Consider the following 16,422-nt stretch of genomic DNA (forward strand, 5'->3'; position numbering starts at 1 on the left):
TGGAGGAAGTGTGTGTGTGCTTGCGCTGCGTTGCTAGATCAATCCACTTTCACCAGGGAGCAGCCAGGCCCTGCAGCCCCCACCACCCTCACCCCTCCCGTCCCCTTTTAATAACAGGAAAAACGAAGGCAGGAGGAGGGACACCCTCTTCAAAGTCCTCATCGGGAGTTTGCAGAGTTTGAAAATGCCCAAGCTATCCAAATCAGAAATGACAGGGTCGTCCTAGGTGGGGTCCCACAGGCAGCTCCCAAGGCCTAGAGTGAATGGCCTTGAGCACAGGTCTCCTGCTGCCTCAGGGCCTGGCTCGCCTAGCCTGCCAGAGACCATGGCTTCCTCCCGGAGAACTGTCCGTCCTGGAAAGGACAACGAAATCCCTCCTGGCTGGCTCTCCCGTTCCGCCCTTCACCCCCCGAAATGTTTCTGTTTCTAATCCTAGCCTGGGCAGGAATGTGGCTTCATGCCAGGGGCCAAGGAGCTATTTTGGGGGCTCCTTTGCCTCCCCCAGGCTTTGGCCAGCGGATCACCCCCGGTCCTGGCTCCTGAGGGCCTCCCTTCCCGATTCTTTCACCACCCCTTCCCCACCTCCTGCCAAAAAAAAGTCAGTGTAAAGCAGAGGGCCTGAAGGCTAAATTTAAACTGGCCCAAAGTCTGAATCTGGGGCTGAGTCACCCACAAAGCTGCCCTGGCCTCCTGTCCCCCTTCCCAGGCCTCACCCCTTTCTCCTCCCCCCAACTCCAGGGCTTGGGAGGGGTGTTACCAGGTAACTCTGGACCTCAGTAGGCCCCCTCTGGGGAATGGGAGGGCTCATGTTTGGCCTCTGTCACACCTGTAGCATTCCTTTGTGCTCCGCCTTTTTATGGGCTGGGTGTGTATTGAGTGTTGAGATTCTCCACCCCCTTCATCTCACGGAAGTGTTCTGGGGGGCCTGGCTTATCAGGGGTTAAGGCAGGGAGGGGGCCGGCCAAGGGGAGGGGAGAGGGGAGGAGGCCTTTGCAGCCAGCAGAGAGAAGTGGCCAGAGAGGCCCAGGGGACAGCCAGGGACAGGCCGACATGCGGCCAGGGCCCCAGGGCCTGGACAGGGGCTGCCAGGCCCCGTGACAGAGGACCCCGAGCCCCTGGAGGGGCCATGGTGTTGCCTGCCCGACATGTCAGCCGAGGTGCGGCTGAGGCGGCTCCAGCAGCTGGTGCTGGACCCCGGCTTCCTGGGGCTGGAGCCCCTGCTCGACCTTCTCCTGGGCGTCCACCAGGAGCTGGGCGCCTCCGACCTGGCCCAGGACAAGTACGTGGCCGACTTCTTGCAGTGGGGTGAGTGCCTGCTGGCATGGGCTCCCCCACATTGGGAGGGTGGGGGCAGGGCAGAGGCAGGAGATGGGGTTGGGTGCAGGGGTGGCTCTTGGGGTGTCAGGATAGTTATGGGGAGAGATCATTCAGGGGCCCAGAGCTTGGACCTGGGTCCTGGGGTGACATGCCCCTACCTTTGTGCCACCTTGGCCAGGCACAGTGGGGTCAGCAGAGTCCCGGGCAGCCATGACTCAGAACCATGATTTGGGAGCCATGGTAGGCTGGGCTGGGAAGTCTCATGGCCTCTGCTGCATCCCCTTCCCCGAGTCTAGGCCTAGGGACATGCTGGGAGCCCTATCTCCTAGAACCCCCACACACCAAAATGGGCCCTTTGGCCTCAACCCTGGCTTCCCAGAACATGGGCTAGCAGAAGGGATAGGATGGGGCAGCTGCCAGGGGTGCGGTCGGCAGGCAGGTGTTCGGCGCCAGCCTCTTCAGCTGCCCCAACAGGTGCCCAGGCACTGGGAGGGTGCAGTGACTCAGGCAGGCCCTGGGGGAGAACCAGCTCTGCAGACAGGCACCACCCAGCACCCCCTGCACCCCTTGGATGAAGGACCCCTCCCCCATTGGTCTTGGTCCCTCCTAGTCTGCACGTGCCAGCCTAAACTCCCCTCCAGCTGCCCAGGTCCTTGCACTCTAGTTCATGACCTCCAGCTTTCCAGCTCTCCCACAAAGCCCCCTCTTGCCAGGTCTTTCCCTGGAGACAGGCCCAGAGGGAAGATGCTACAACCTCAGCCTCCTGTGTTGTCTGCTCACATGCTCTCCTGGCCCAGGACAGACTCACTCGAGTTTCTCCGTGACCCCCTGCCACTGTACCGCCACTGATCTGTCCCTCAGTGACTTGCTCTTGGTCCTGAGGTTCTGTGTGTCCCTAGTTCTCTCCATCCCTCTGTTTTCTCTTTCTGCCTTGTCCTGCTCCCTCTTGTCTTGTGTCCATCTCTTTGGGACCCAGGCCCTGTTCCTGTCCATCCCCCTCCCATTTTCAAGATAGGAAGGTGGAGGTCAAGGGCCAGGCCACTCAGCCTCTGGAAAAACCTTATCCCCAGCCCTTAGCAACTCTCTTAGTCCCCCTTTTGCAGAGGATGAAGTTTGGCTGGCAGGGTAAACTGAGACTGAAGTGGGGGCAGGGGTCTGGCTCACCCCTGAGGAGCACTCCTTTTGTGGCCCGAGCAGCATCCTACAGCCCCTCCCCTGTGGACTGCCAGGGCGGGGGAGGGGGCCTGGGTTCCCGCTGCCTTAAAAGGGCTCAATGTCTTGGCTCTCTCCTCCCTCCCCCGTCCTGGGCCCTGGCTGGTTCTTCCCTGACGGTCCACTTTCCCCGAACCCCATGGGGGCCCCTCTCTGCCCTCCATAACCCACTGTCTCACCCCTCATTCCTACTCGCACCCATCCCTCTCTCCACCCTGCTGCCGAGGTCCCCAGAGGCTTCTACCCCCAGGGGGTCCAGGTCTCCCTTTCTGTGTCCCTGAGTCTCCTGCCTCCACCCCCAGGCTCCCTATTCCCAACCTGCTCTGTTTAACATTCTTAGCTGTAAGACCTTGGACAAATAACTTCACCTGTCTGAGCCTGGAGTCCCCATCTGTAAATAAGGGATAATAATAGAGTGCTCCTCCTGGAGTTGAGAGAGAGGACTTTGAGAACACTTGAACCGGCCTGGAGCCCAGATGCGGTCACTCTCTCCTAGTTCTCTTGGCCCTCTGCCCCCAAATCCAGTGTTTCCCAAAGTGTGGTCCAAGAGCCACCTGACTCTGAACCTAGAGGAACTGGATAAAACTGCATGTTCCAGACTGGACTGAGAGAAGCCTGGAGTGGGCTGGGTTTTCCCCATCACTCTGAGTTGGGGTGGGGGCCTGAAGCCCAGAGAGCACTGGGCCTATTCTTCCTGCATTCTTTAGGGCCTCCCTTCTGCAGACTTGCCTTCCTCCCCATCATCCTGCTCCCACAAATCCCTCTGGCCCAATGCCTTGTTCAAAAAAGGGGTTCCCAGGCACCCCACCTTTCTCTGTAGGAGGGCTGCTTTGCAGCCACAAAACCTCACACAGAGTGTGGGAAGCCCTTGGGAAGCAGACAGTCCTAAAGGGAGAGGCAGAGGGAAGGGGACATTGAAACTGAGGGACAGAGAAAGAGAGAGACCGAGAGACCCAGGACAGAACGAGGGGCAGGGAGACTGAGGGCCAGAGGGTGGGACTTCTCCTGTCTCCAGTGTCAGTCCCAGTGACCCTCAGTTCTCGTCGCCCCCCGCCCCCCAGTGGAGCCCATCGCGACAAGGCTTAAGGAGGTCCGTCTGCAGAGGGAAGATTTCGAGATTCTGAAGGTGATCGGACGCGGGGCGTTCAGTGAGGTGAGCCCTGAGCTGTGGTGGTTGCTCCGCTTGGCGGGAGCCTCAACTTTCCGTGCCTTGGGAGGGAGGCAGGAGTTTGGGGCGGGGCCTTAGAAATTGATGAATGAGTTTAGAACCGGAGACCAGCAGGGGATGGGGGCGGGACTTGAGGCCAGTGGGCGTGATGTGGCTGGTGGGCGGGGTTTAGGGTGGAGTGCCGTCTGAGCCAGCCTGTTTGCTCCTCCGCCACCTCTACCCAAGTCACCCCGTTTCAACCTTCAGGTAGCGGTGGTAAAGATGAAGCAGACTGGCCAGGTGTACGCCATGAAGATCATGAATAAGTGGGACATGCTGAAGAGAGGAGAGGTGAGGCGCAGGCCTGGATGTACAGGGCGCTGAGGATCCTCCCCCCACACTCCCCAACCACTTCAGCTCCTCCGGTTGCCTCGCAGGTGTCATGCTTCCGCGAAGAGAGGGATGTGTTAGTGAACGGGGACCGGCGCTGGATCACACAGCTACATTTCGCCTTCCAGGACGAGAACTATCTGGTGAGCCCCAGGCCGGGTGACTAGAAGGATGGACCCCCACCCCCGAGGCTGTCAATTAACGAGGTGGGGGCAGGGAGAGGAAGTTCTAGGGTGGGGGACCTCCACACATCCCGTGGGAGTCTGTGTGTGGTAGGAACGGGCTTTTTTTCTCAGGATGGTTGATGTCCATCACCGCCCTTTTCGCGGGCTGATTCTGCGGGGCTCTGTAAAGCAGCCGCCGCCAGGGGATTCTTACCTGGAATGGGAGAGCTCTGTAGAGTCTGTATGGGTCACTGGGCGGGCGGTATCTGGGCTCTACACTCTGGGCATTGGGAGGTCTCTGGGTTCTTTTTCCCTCTGTGTGTGTGTGTGTGTGTGTGTGTGTGTGTGTGTAGGGGGGGAATGTAGAAGTGAATCTCTGCCCAGTGACATCCTGAGAGAGTTGGGGGGTGTTTTGGTGGGTTTCTCAGATTTGGCTTGGGAGATCTCTGGGGCTCTCTCGGTGCTGGGGCTGCCGGGTTTCTGCCCAGGGATGGGGCGTCTCTGGGAGCCTTTGTCACAGGCTATCAGCAATAGGTATCTAGGGGGGCTACCGACTCCCCATGACACGCCCCCTCCCAGTACCTGGTCATGGAGTACTACGTGGGCGGGGACCTGCTGACGCTGCTGAGCAAGTTTGGGGAGCGGATCCCGGCCGAGATGGCGCGCTTCTACCTGGCCGAGATTGTCATGGCCATAGACTCAGTGCACCGACTGGGCTATGTGCACAGGTGGGTACCGCACGGCCTGACGGGCGGGGCCGGGAGAGGGACAGTAAAGATTGGACCCCAGAAGGGTTCCTAGAAGGTTAGAGCCCAGAGGGGCGGGGCCTGGAAAGAGACCTTGCTGGTTGTGTCCCACTGGAGACAGGACCTGAGGAGTTGGGTTCAGAACTGTAGAATCCACGAAGGGCGAACCCTAGGAGGTGAAGCGTGAGGGCAGGACCTGGAGGCTTGGGAATTGGAGAGCCGGGTCCCTAAGGGTGGGGCTTGAGGCGGTGCTGCCTAGAGGGGTGGAGCCTGGTGAGAAAGTGGGAAGGAGGTTGACTTACACCTCCTGCCCGCCTTTCTTCACTCTGCGCAGGGACATCAAACCGGACAACATCCTTCTGGACCGCTGTGGCCACATCCGCTTGGCTGACTTTGGCTCGTGCCTGAAGTTGCAGGCAGATGGAACGGTGAGCGGTGCGCCCGCCCACCGTGGGCCACCAGTGAGGGGTGGGATCAGGTGCGGGACCTGAGGTGCAGAGTGTGGGGGCGGGGCTGAGGAGTGCCAGCAGAGATAGGATGGAGGCAGGACTAGAGGGGGAAGGAGGAGGAGGCAACCCAGGCCTAAGTGTGCTTGGCTCAGGGTTAGAAGAGGCAGGGGGTGGGATTAAGCTCCAGGGGCGTGGCTAGGAGGGGGTGGATCCAGGGCTTGGACGGGGTCGGCTGAGCCCAGCTCTGGTTCTGTTGGCTCAGGTGCGGTCGCTGGTGGCTGTGGGCACCCCAGACTACTTGTCCCCAGAGATCCTGCAGGCTGTGGGCGGCGGGCCGGGGACCGGCAGCTACGGGCCCGAGTGTGACTGGTGGGCATTGGGTGTGTTCGCCTATGAAATGTTCTATGGGCAGACGCCCTTCTATGCCGACTCCACCGCGGAGACCTACGGCAAGATCGTGCACTACAAGGTAAGCAGGGTCTCAGGAGCCCCTGATCTCTCCGCACGTGTTTCCAGACTGACATCCTCGCTTTCCCTCTCCCTTGGAGCAGGAGCACCTGTCTCTACCGCTGGCTGATGCAGGGGTTCCTGAGGAGGCTCGAGACCTTATCCAGCGACTCCTGTGTCCCCCGGAGACGCGGCTGGGCCGGAATGGAGCAGGTGATTTCCAGAAGCATCCTTTCTTCTTTGATCTTGACTGGGATGGTCTCCGAGACAGCGTGCCTCCCTTTACGCCAGATTTTGACGGTGCCACTGACACGTGCAACTTCGATGTGGTGGAAGATGGGCTCACTGCCATGGTGAGCGGGGGCGGGGTAGGTACCTGCGACCCCTGCTCCCCCATCGTTCCATAAAGTTGGGATTAGGAGAGTGCCTACCTCCTGGGGTCCTGAAATCATTTCTTCCCCAGAGCACCTCCTCTGTGCCCACCCAGTGCTGGGAACCCAGCAGTGACCTAGACTCACAGTCCAGTGGGGGAAACAAATGGGGTACACAGACTTGTCCCCAGACAATGACACCCCAGAGAGATCAAGCCTGCGATGGGGGAATGCAGGAGGCAGAGCTCCTGACTCAGCATGGAAGGTCCTGGAGGGCTTCCTGGAGGAGGGGGCTATCTGAACTGATACCTGAAAGGCAGGAAGGCACCAAAGAGGAATCTTCCTTCCTTAGGCCATCTCTTTCTCAATGTTACACGAGCTACCCTGGAATGCTTGCTCAGCCAGGGTGCCCTTGTGCTGGGCACTGCTGGGTCACACACAAACCAAGTCAGCCCTGGTCCCTCATCCACTTACAGTCTGAAGAAGTATACAGTGATAGTGTGACAAGTGCCCTGAGGGAAGCAGCAAGACACAATAAAAGAAAATGATAGAGGGGACACTTTAAATAGGCCCCAAATTAGGGTGGGATTTGGGTGCCACGTTTAAGTCAAGACTGGGAAGGGGTGAGGGGCCAGCCCTAACAACCAGTGCTCACCTCCCACCTGTGCTTTTCTTGTATAGGAGACACTGTCGGACATGCGGGAAGGCGTGCCACTGGGGGTCCACCTGCCTTTTGTGGGCTTCTCCTACTCCTGCATGGCCCTCAGGTAAGAGCTGACCCTGTGCAGCCTTTGAGGAGTGGGCTGGGGGTGACAGCCTCCAGAGGGTTACTGTATTTCTGGCCCATCAGCACCCACTAGAATTGCAGGATCAGTCTTGGAAGCTTATTGTTTTGGGACCAAGGACTCTTAGGAGCCCAGAGTTGTAGGACCTTAAAATTTCAGACCATAAGTACCTTGAAATTTTATATTCAATTTAAAACCTCAGAGCCACAGACCCGGCCTTCCAGAATTTTCCAAGCTTACACTTAGACTTCTAGTACACAGTCATGGGACCTCAGAATCTTAGAAAGTAAGTTTAGAATTTTTAAATCAACCTTAAAAGAACATGAATTCACTGAATCACTGACATAACCATAACGCTTTTTAAAAACATGAATTCTACAAATAATACATTGCTTGTCACAAGTAAATTATAAAATATGGATAAGCAAAAGGAGGACCACCATCAGTGATGGCCCCTGGGTCACAGGTGTGCTCGCATGTATTTAACCATGAGAACGTGCTGTATTCTAATCTGTTTTGTTACCGGACAATGTACTGCAAACACCATTTCTTATCATGAACTACAACCTGGTCTTGACCTGCTATGTATATTCTCCTTACTGGGCATGTCAGGACTCCCTGTCCTCGCGGTTATAAGTCAGGCTGGACAAACAGCCACAGGTTGGTCTTGGCATTAGGTCCCTGAGACACAGTTCCCTGAGGGGATTGCTAGGTTGGGCAGGACATCCACCTTTATTGCCATTTCGTATTTGTAGGGAAGGTTTGTCCCCCTCCCACCAGCTGGGTGTGAGGGGGGTGTGGTGATGTCTAGAGTCACACTCTTGGGATACACCTCAGTCTTAAGACCGTATCTTTGGCGGTGGCCAGAGCTGGGTAGAGTCTCCCTCATTGGGCTCCCCTCACTGTCCTGAGGCCCTAAGGACGGGTGTACAAAGGTAACATGGAGAGGGAGGAGATGAACAGACCCTAGAACATGGGTCTGAGAGGGCAGCTCCCAGGGGTGGGCCTTTTCCTTTCCAAAAGACCTGTTGCAACCTGGCAGTTTGTTCCCTTCACTCTGCCCCTCCCCCTCCTCAAATCATGGGGTCCTTGGGTCTGGTGGCCTGTGCCTACAGGCCAGGGAGTCCTGGCCCTCCCCCCCTCACCCTCTTCCTCTCCCCAGGGACAATGAGGTTCCAGGCCCCATGCCCATGGAACTGGAGGCTGAGCCATTGCCTGAGGCACCTGTGCAAGTGTCCAGCCTGGAACCCACGGTGCCCCCACCAGAGGAAACAGTGAGTCGTTGGCGTGAGGGATGAATTCCAGAGAAAAGGCAAAGACTTCCAGGGTAGAGCGTACCATGGTGCGCTAAGCCCTCTGGGAGCCTATTCACAGGAAGTCGGAAAACAGACAACAGACAACAAATGTTACTTTAGTCAGAGATGATCAGAGGGCACTGAGGGTGTGTGGAGGGGGCTCTCAACGGAGAGGGGAAGTCCTGCCCATGGAGGAGGAGGACTGCCCATGGGAAGAAAAGTACTCATTGGTTAGCAGAGAGAACCTCCAGGGCAAAGACCCTGAGGTGGGAACCAGCTGGTTTGTTTTTGAACAGGGAAAGGAGGGTGGTGAGGCTAAACTGCTCCAGGAGAAGGAAGGTGGAGAGTGAGGGGAGGGGAGGCTGCAGAGGCCAGCAGAAAACAAACCAAACAGGGCCTTTTGGTGCCGCAGGCCTTCTCCTGAGGGCACTGAGGAGCTGCAGAAATTTTGAGCAGGGGAGCAACATGGTTAAGTTGAGTTGAGCATTTTAGGAACAGCCCTTTCGTTCCTGTGTGGAAGGTGGATGAGAAGGGAGCCAACTAAGGCTGGAGATCAGGGCAGGGCCTGGGTGCTTGGGTCATTGCAGGAGCTGTGGGGATTCCAAAAAGATGTAGGAATAGGCAAGTAGAGGACAAGAGAGGATCCCAGGCTTGGAATCTATGCCGGTCTGGAGTGCTCCAGGAGCCACAGGCAGCCCTAAGCTGGGTTCCCATATGCAGGCTGAAGCAGCAATTCCAGTGGCGGTTCCAGCAGCCATCCCAGCGGCTGTGGCAGCTGAGGTGACCTTGCAGGAGCTCCAGGAGGCCCTGGAGGAAGAGGTGCTTACCCGACAGAGCCTGAGCCGAGAGCTGGAGGCCATCCGCACGGCTAACCAGAACTTTGCCAGGTCGGGGTCGGGGCACAGGGGCCTGTCGCTACCTTTAGCAGACTCTCTCCAAGATCCCGAAGGGCTCATGGTCCTTACCTCCCCTCAGTCAACTCCGTGAGGCCGAGGCCAGGAACCGAAACTTGGAGGAGCATATTCGGCAGCTGCAAGAGCAGATGGAGGGGCTTCAGGCGGAAGGAGCAGCTGGTGAGTTCCTCAGTTGCCCCCGTTCCCGAGGGCGCCAGGGGAGGTTAGCCCGGACACCTGGGGGAGGGTAAGGGGCCCAGGCTGGGGCACGCCGCGCCACCCCCCCTCCGTCACTCCACGCGCCCACGCCTCTCTCTTCTCCTTCCAGCTGTCACGGGGGTCCCCAGTCCCCGGGCCACGGATCCACCTTCCCATGTAAGACCCCTATTTTTCCCCTATGTCAAGCTTGCTGCCCCCTCTGCAGACCCCATCCTCTGGTCCAGATTTAGGGTTTACCCTACCTCTTTGGGGTTCCAGGTGGCAGACACCCTCCATTCAGCCCCACATGTACCAAATCTCCCACCGTTCAGGCTTCTCGCCAAATCTCGCCCGCAATCTCCCTCGATTCCCTCCCCGACCTCGGCTCCCCTTGCTGTCTCTCACACCCCTGCCGAGGCGGCTGGCTGGGCTGGGTTGGGCTCCGATCGGGTCACCTGTCCCTTCTCTCTTCAGCTAGATGGCCCCCCGCCCGTGGCTCTGGGCCAGTGCTCGCTGGTGGGGCCAAGCCCCATGCACCGCCGCCACCTGCTGCTCCCTGCCAGGGTACGTCCGGCTGCTCACACCCGCCCGCCGCCCCCGCAGCCGCCGACACGCCCCCACCTCGCTCCAAGCACCCGAAGCCGCTCGGCTTAGCTGTGCATCTGCGGGGCTTGACAGGAGTGGGGAGGAAGGGTGCTCGGGCAGCCAATCAACACAGGCTGCTAGGAAGCAGCCAATAATGAGTTCGGACCAAACTCGAGGCTTGCAAGCCGACCAACCACAGCCGCCCGTGCTGTCAGGGGCGGGGCGGGTGCAAGGAGTATTGTGGACCCACCTATGAGCGTAGGCGGGGCGAACCCCAGGAACCAATCAGAGCCCGTGTCGCTGGTGCTGATCCTGCCGTTTCGCCCGCAGGTCCCTAGGCTTGGCCTATCGGAGGCGCGTTCCCTGCTCCTGTTCACCGTTGCTCTGGCTGGTGCCGCCGCCCTGGGCTGCACTGGGTTGGTGGCCGGCGCAGGCCATCTCACCCCGGTCTGGCGCCACCCAGGAACCGCCTTCGCCCCCTGAACCCTAAAAGCCCAGCTTGTCCTCCACTCGGGCCCACTGGAGGGTTGGGTGGCCCGGGCTCGGCCCAAAAGCCACTCCCACCGCCTCCCGTCCAGACCACTCCAAGCGTGGGTGTCTGCCCCAGCTCCAGCCTTGTGATCCGGGCTCGCCCCCTGGCGGCCGGGGAGGAAAGAGTTGGGCTTGCAGCTTGGAATACTGCTGCTGGGGGAATCGCGGGCCACTTTCTCCGGACTGGCCCGGCTGAGGTTGCGACGTGGAGGAGCAAACTACAATCTAGAGAAGGCAGCAGGGCCAGAGCTCATGTTCCGTTTTTCACCTTCCACGCATAACTACCCACATCGGCTCGAAAACCACAAATCCTTGTGCATGAGGCCCTGCTCTCCGGGGAACGTTCTCTTCCCGTGGAGAACGTCTAGCGCAAGCCCCGCCCGCTCTCGGGAACCGTTCGCTTTTGCCAGCCCCGCTTTTTCGGGGCTTCCCGCGCCTTCTTCACGTGTGCTGCTCTCAGAGCCACAGCTGGCTCCTCCCGCCTCGGCGGTTTGGGTATTTATTGACCTGTCCTCCGACCCACTGACAGTCTCCAGGACCCCATTACAATAGTCCACGTTTTGGATGCACTGAGACCCCGACATTCCTTGGTATTTATTGTCTCTCCCCACCTAGGACCCCACCCCCGACCCTCGCAAATAAAAGGCCCTCTCGTCTGTCCAAGCTCTGAACTCCGCAGTATCTGCTGTTTGCGTTGCGGGAAAGGGTTGCTCAGTGGGCCAATCAGAAGGCGAGTGGAGGCGGCCAATGGCCTCGGCGGGGAGCTAGCGGGAGGCTAAGCTGACGAGTCAGGGATAGGGGTGGAAACTTAAGGGCGTGCCTCCGGCATCCGACCAATAGCATCAGGCGAGTAGGCCACCAGGAGGCACCGCCCCTTGTCCAGCTGTGGCCTAGCGGTGCCACCCGAGCACCGGGAAGAAGGGGGGGCTGGGCCGGCCGCGCGCGCAGCCATCCTCCTACCACTGCGCCTGCGCGGGCCACGCGCATCCGTTCTAGGGACAGACACTCTAGAAAAGTTGAAGCAAACTTTCTAGCCCGTTCTCCCCGCCCCTTCTCCGCGCCAGACCCGCCCCCCTGCGGAGCTGGGAATTCCGAGGGGCGGAGCGCAGGCAGACACGGGGAGTGGGGGGGCCTTCAGAAGACCCTGGAGACCGAGGCGTGCAGAAGCCTAGTCTCGGGGCAGAGGTGGCCTCGCGCCCTTAGCCCTCTCGGACGGCCCGTTACCTTCTCCGTTGTCCCGATGGGGAAACTGAGGCCCTGAGCAAGAGGCACACGCGGGGGGGAGGCAAAAAGCGCGGCCTGAGGCAGAGGGAAAACAAAGGGAGAATCACGGACTGACGGGGAGGGGGACGAGCACACACACCGACACTGGGAGAGAGACCCTAGTGAGGCGCCGGGACTGGCATTAGGGGGCAGACGCGGGGTCGACAGGGGGGAGAAGATCGGGAAGCGCGAACGGGGGGTGGCGGAGAGGGGGGACGGACGGGGGAGGGGGCTGGGGAAAGCCCGAGAGAGGAGGAGAAGGAGGGAGGAACTTCCCAAAGTTGCAAAACATGGCTACCTTGCCTGCGGAGCCGAGCGCGGGGCCGGCGGCTGGGGGGGAGGCGGTGGCGGTGGCGGCGACCGAAGAGGAGGAGGAGGAAGCGCGCCAGCTTCTGCAGACTTTGCAGGCGGCGGAGGGTGAGGCGGCGGCGGCGGCCGGGGCCGGGGCGGGCGAAGCGGCGGCGGGAGCGGAGGACCCGGGGTCCCCGGGCGTCCCCGGGTCGTCCCCCGAGGCCGCTGCCGAGCCGCCCACGGGCCTCCGCTTCTCGCCCGAGCAGGTGGCGTGCGTCTGCGAGGCGCTGCTACAGGCTGGCCACGCCGGCCGCTTGAGCCGCTTCCTGGGCGCACTGCCCCCGGCCGAGCGCCTACGTGGCAGCGACCCGGTGCTGCGCGCTCGGGCCCTGGTGGCCTTCCAACGGGGCGAGTACGCCGAGCTCTACCGGCTGCTCGAGAGCCGCCCCTTCCCCGCCGCCCACCACGCCTTCCTGCAGGACCTCTACCTGCGCGCGCGCTACCACGAGGCCGAGCGGGCCCGCGGCCGCGCGCTGGGCGCAGTGGACAAGTACCGTCTGCGCAAGAAGTTTCCGCTGCCCAAGACCATCTGGGACGGCGAGGAGACGGTCTACTGCTTCAAGGAGCGCTCCCGCGCCGCGCTCAAGGCCTGCTATCGCGGCAACCGCTACCCCACGCCGGATGAGAAGCGCCGCCTGGCCACGCTCACCGGCCTCTCGCTCACGCAGGTCAGCAACTGGTTCAAGAATCGACGACAGCGCGACCGGACCGGGGGCGGCAGCGGTGCGCCCTGCAAGAGGTGAGGGGACCCGGGCGGCGCAGGTCCCGCTTTACCGGGGACGTGCTACCCATTAGCCCCCCCAATCCCGCACGCCCACTGCTGGAGCCAGCGCTCCGAACTCCTCGGACGCATCCCGCTCACACCCTCCGGCGCCCGCCGCGCGGATAATAGTGTGGATGGAATAGCCACACGCCCCGGGCCCCGTCCCCGACATCACTGCTCCTCTCTCGGAGGCTGGGAGACCTCTTCCCACTGCTCCACTCAGGGCTCCATCCCAGATCCTAGCCATGTTGGTGGCTAGACTGTGGGGAGGCAGTGAGAAAAAGGGGCTGCGGGAAAGGGGGAGGGGCCTGTGCCCACCCCACCCTGTGTCGCGGCTTCTTTCAGGCCCCTGCGCTGCGGGGCCCATCTCTGACCGTGGCTCTTCCTCACCCCCCCGGCCCCCCTCGGGGCCCAAAACAGCGTGGTCCGTAGTCTGTCTTTGTTGTGAAACGTGAACCTTCCCCAGCTCCAGTTTCCCTGTAACCCAAGCCCTTCCCCTCCCACCCTGTGCGTCGGCCTCTCACTCCCTTCTCTGACGCCCAGGGGGAGGCACCGGGAACTGAGCAGGCAGCTGCCTCCTCGCTCTCCAAAGCCATTGGGCTGCTTTCTTCCTGACCCTGGAGACGCGGGGTCGTCTGGGTGCTCAGCTTCTGGGGCCTGGAGCCGAGGGGATGGCGCGGTGCGGCCAGCTTTAGCTTTGCAGTGGTGTCAATGAAGCGCTTGCAGAGAGGCTCTGTCCCTGGGGTCCTTGGGTGGTCTGAGAGGTTTCAGAACTCCCGGGAATTGTTCCCAGGTTTGGGCTAGGGAAAGGTGGGGAGGCGGTGGTCAGCCTGTGCCCTAAAGTCTGCAGAAACTGGCCGGTCAGTGCGGGAACACAGTAGTCAGGGCCACAACTCACAATCCTGTCTCTGGCCAGCGAGTCTGATGGGAACCCCACTGAGGACGAGTCCAGCCGCAGTCCTGAGGACCTGGAGAGGGGGGTGGTTCCAGTGGCCACTGAGGCCCCTGCCCAGGGCTCCATATTCCTGGCGGGGGCCGCCCCCCCTGCGCCGTGCCCTGCCTCCTCCTCCATCCTTGTCAACGGGAGCTTCCTTGCTGCCAGCAGCTCACCAGCGGTGCTCCTCAATGGGAGTCCTGTCATCATCAACAGCCTGGCCCTGGGCGAGGCCTCCAGCCTGGGGCCCCTGCTGCTCACAGGGGGTGGGAGCGCCCCCCCACCACAGCCCAGCCCTCTAGGGCCCACCGAAGGCAAGACCTCCTTAGTCCTGGACCCTCAAACTGGGGAGGTTCGACTGGAGGAGGCTCAGCCTGAGACCCCTGAAACTAAGGGGACCCAGGTGACTACTTCGGGGCCCACTGTAGAGGAGGTGTCTGGGCCTCTGCCCCAAGTGGTGCCTGGCCCCCCGCCGGCTGCCACCTTTCCTCTGCCCCCAGGACCAGTGTCTTCTGTAGCTGCTCCACAAGTGGTGCCACTTTCCCCACCCCCTGGGTACCCTGCAGGCCTGGGCCCCACCTCCCCATTGTTGAACCTGCCCCAGGTGGTGCCCACCTCACAGGTGGTGACCCTGCCACAGGCTGTGGGGCCACTGCAGCTGTTAGCAGCTGGGCCAGGCAGCCCCGTGAAGGTGGCAGCTGCAGCGGGCCCTACCAATGTGCATCTGATAAACTCCGGAGTGGGTGTGACTGCCCTGCAGCTGCCTCCGGCAACTGCCCCAGGTAACCCCTTCTGCCTCCCTCCAGCCTGGGTTGGGGTGGTTATTTCAGGGATGGAGGGTGCTGTCAGTGGGTTTGGGGGTGGTGGTGAAGCTCATCCCTGGTACGTCCCATAACCTTCCTATGCCAGATCGTGCCGAGGCTCAAGCCGCCCAGTCTTGGTCCCACCCCAAAGGGGCTCACTTTGCCTCTGGCTGATGTCCTTCGTCCTGCCCCCCAGCAGTTTCATCTCCACCTCTGTTCCTGGCCAGCTGCCCCCTAACCCTGTGCCCGGCCATCTCCTCCCCACAGGAAACTTCCTCCTGGCTAACCCTGTGTCTGGAAGCCCCATCGTGACAGGTGTGGCCGTGCAGCAGGGCAAAATCATCCTCACGGCCACCTTCCCCACCAGCATGCTGGTCTCCCAGGTCCTGCCGCCTGCCCCCAGCCTGGCCCTGCCCCTGAAGCCAGACACGGCCATCTCAGTGCCTGAAGGAGCCCTCCCGATGGCCTCCAGCCCCGCTCTCCCGGAGGCCCACGCCCTAGGCACACTTTCTGCACAGCAGCCACCACAGCCAGCACCTGCTCCTGCCGCCACTGTTACCACCAGCCTGCCCTTCACCACAGACTCCTCCAGCCTCCTAGCCAGCTTTCCAGCACCCGCGCCCGAGGGCTTCATGCTGTCCACCACAGCTGTGCCCATCTGGCCAGCGGGACTGGAACTGAGCACAGGCACAGAGGGGTTGCTAGAAGCAGAGAAGGGGCTAGGGACGCAGGCCCCCCCCACTGTGCTGAGGCTGCCGGACCCCGACCCTGAGGGGTTGCTCCTAGGGGGCACGTCAGGGGGCGAGGTCGATGAGGGGCTGGAAGCTGAGACCAAGGTTCTGACACAGCTACAGTCAGTGCCTGTGGAAGAGCCCTTGGAACTGTGACCCCGCCCCCCCGGGCCTCATCGCCTCTCCTGACAATGGTGCTTGAGATCCAGGACACCGGGAGTAGGGAACCTTCCAGAAACACAACTGCTGCAATCTGAAGATTCCACACACACTACACCCTCCCCCCCGGTCTGCTTAACCTCTCCAAACCGGACATGCCAGGGGGGCTCACCCCTGTCCACTCCCTGTCCAGGGGCAATGTCCCTCTGGATGGGAAGCCACCTCTGTTACAGCCCTCTCGTTGCTCTGCCCCCATATGGGGAGATCTGGGGGTTCTGACTCGGGCTCTGCCCCCCTTGACCTGGTACTAACTGTGAGCTACAAACCTTGCCAAGTGGCTGGATTTCCAACCCCCCTGAGCCTTCTCCCTATCACTCCCTACAACACTATTAATAGGTCCACTGACATCCAGTGTTCTCAGAACTGCCTGGAAGCCGAGGGTGGACGACGGGCAGTCCTGAGCCCAGGGACTGACAGACCCTCCCAGCTGGGCCCTTCCTGCTCCAGTGCAACGCAGGAAGGGGTGGCCTGGGCTCGGGTGCCCCATTGGCTCTCCCTGGACTACAGCCCTCATTATCAGCCCCAGACCAAAGATCCCCTCACCCATGGGGCAACCCTGACCCCTGTGTCTAGTTTGTATTCTAAATCTTTATTTTTCTAGGACACATTATGCCTCCATTTCAATTAAAATAAAGTTAACAGACAACTTGAACCTCCTGGGGTGTGGGTTACCTTCTGAATGACTTGCCCAAAGAAAAACTGAACCAGACAAAACCCAACTTGAGATTCTGGTTTTCTGGTGGCAGCTCCCTGAGGGAAGGGGTGCAGGTCAGACTGGGAGGGCTTAGGAAGGAAGGTGCGGCCAGTGTGGTTAGTTTCCAACTGCAG

At 60.8% G+C, this 16,422-nt stretch overlaps 2 protein-coding genes and 1 long non-coding RNA gene across 20 annotated transcripts; 2 read left to right on the top strand and 1 right to left on the bottom strand.

Annotated features, from left to right (window-relative positions):
• The first annotated feature begins 164 nt into the window (after positions 1–164).
• On the top strand, positions 165–11,193 carry DMPK (DM1 protein kinase). 18 transcript variants are annotated; one of them, XM_074314126.1, is made up of 16 exons: positions 992–1,305; positions 3,591–3,682; positions 3,944–4,027; positions 4,114–4,209; positions 4,810–4,958; positions 5,311–5,404; positions 5,688–5,894; positions 5,977–6,085; positions 6,164–6,240; positions 6,925–7,010; positions 8,191–8,302; positions 9,044–9,210; positions 9,299–9,396; positions 9,545–9,591; positions 9,889–9,978; positions 10,330–11,193. In XM_074314126.1, the coding sequence occupies exons 1-16, from the start codon at positions 1,146–1,148 to the stop codon at positions 10,480–10,482; spliced, it is 1,821 nt and encodes a 606-aa protein (XP_074170227.1). In that variant the 5' UTR covers positions 992–1,145; the 3' UTR covers positions 10,483–11,193. The 18 variants fall into 18 exon arrangements, with proteins under 18 accessions (XP_074170223.1, XP_019610445.2, XP_074170221.1 ...); XM_074314125.1 differs by having other exon boundaries at positions 9,893–9,978; XM_074314127.1 differs by having other exon boundaries at positions 6,164–6,225.
• On the bottom strand, positions 9,058–10,389 carry LOC109459940 (uncharacterized). Its single transcript, XR_002139462.2, has 3 exons — positions 10,250–10,389; positions 9,289–9,353; positions 9,058–9,130 (listed from the first exon to the last, which is right to left on the bottom strand). It is a non-coding gene; the product is annotated as an uncharacterized LOC109459940 (long non-coding RNA).
• Positions 11,194–12,083: 890 nt separating the features above from the next.
• Positions 12,084–16,246, top strand: SIX5 (SIX homeobox 5). The gene is made up of 3 exons (XM_019754806.2): positions 12,084–12,883; positions 13,824–14,623; positions 14,912–16,246. The coding sequence occupies exons 1-3, from the start codon at positions 12,084–12,086 to the stop codon at positions 15,529–15,531; spliced, it is 2,220 nt and encodes a 739-aa protein (XP_019610365.2). The 3' UTR covers positions 15,532–16,246.
• Positions 16,247–16,422: the final 176 nt, after the last annotated feature.

The sequence above is a fragment of the Rhinolophus sinicus genome, linkage group LG11 (genome assembly GCF_036562045.2).
Source record: "Rhinolophus sinicus isolate RSC01 linkage group LG11, ASM3656204v1, whole genome shotgun sequence".
Lineage (NCBI taxonomy): Eukaryota > Metazoa > Chordata > Mammalia > Chiroptera > Rhinolophidae > Rhinolophus > Rhinolophus sinicus.

Excerpts from the sequence above, each read along its gene's own strand:
- DMPK (XM_074314118.1), top strand. The coding sequence starts at position 1,146 with ATGTCAGCCGAGGTGCGGCTGAGGCGGCTCCAGCAGCTGGTGCTGGAC. Across the intron at positions 5,895-5,976 it reads GCAAGATCGTGCACTACAAG|GAGCACCTGTCTCTACCGCT; the intron begins GTAAGCAGGGTC and ends CCCTTGGAGCAG. Across the intron at positions 9,211-9,298 it reads GCTAACCAGAACTTTGCCAG|TCAACTCCGTGAGGCCGAGG; the intron begins GTCGGGGTCGGG and ends ACCTCCCCTCAG.
- SIX5 (XM_019754806.2), top strand. The coding sequence starts at position 12,084 with ATGGCTACCTTGCCTGCGGAGCCGAGCGCGGGGCCGGCGGCTGGGGGG. Across the intron at positions 12,884-13,823 it reads AGCGGTGCGCCCTGCAAGAG|CGAGTCTGATGGGAACCCCA; the intron begins GTGAGGGGACCC and ends GTCTCTGGCCAG. Across the intron at positions 14,624-14,911 it reads GCCTCCGGCAACTGCCCCAG|GAAACTTCCTCCTGGCTAAC; the intron begins GTAACCCCTTCT and ends TCCTCCCCACAG.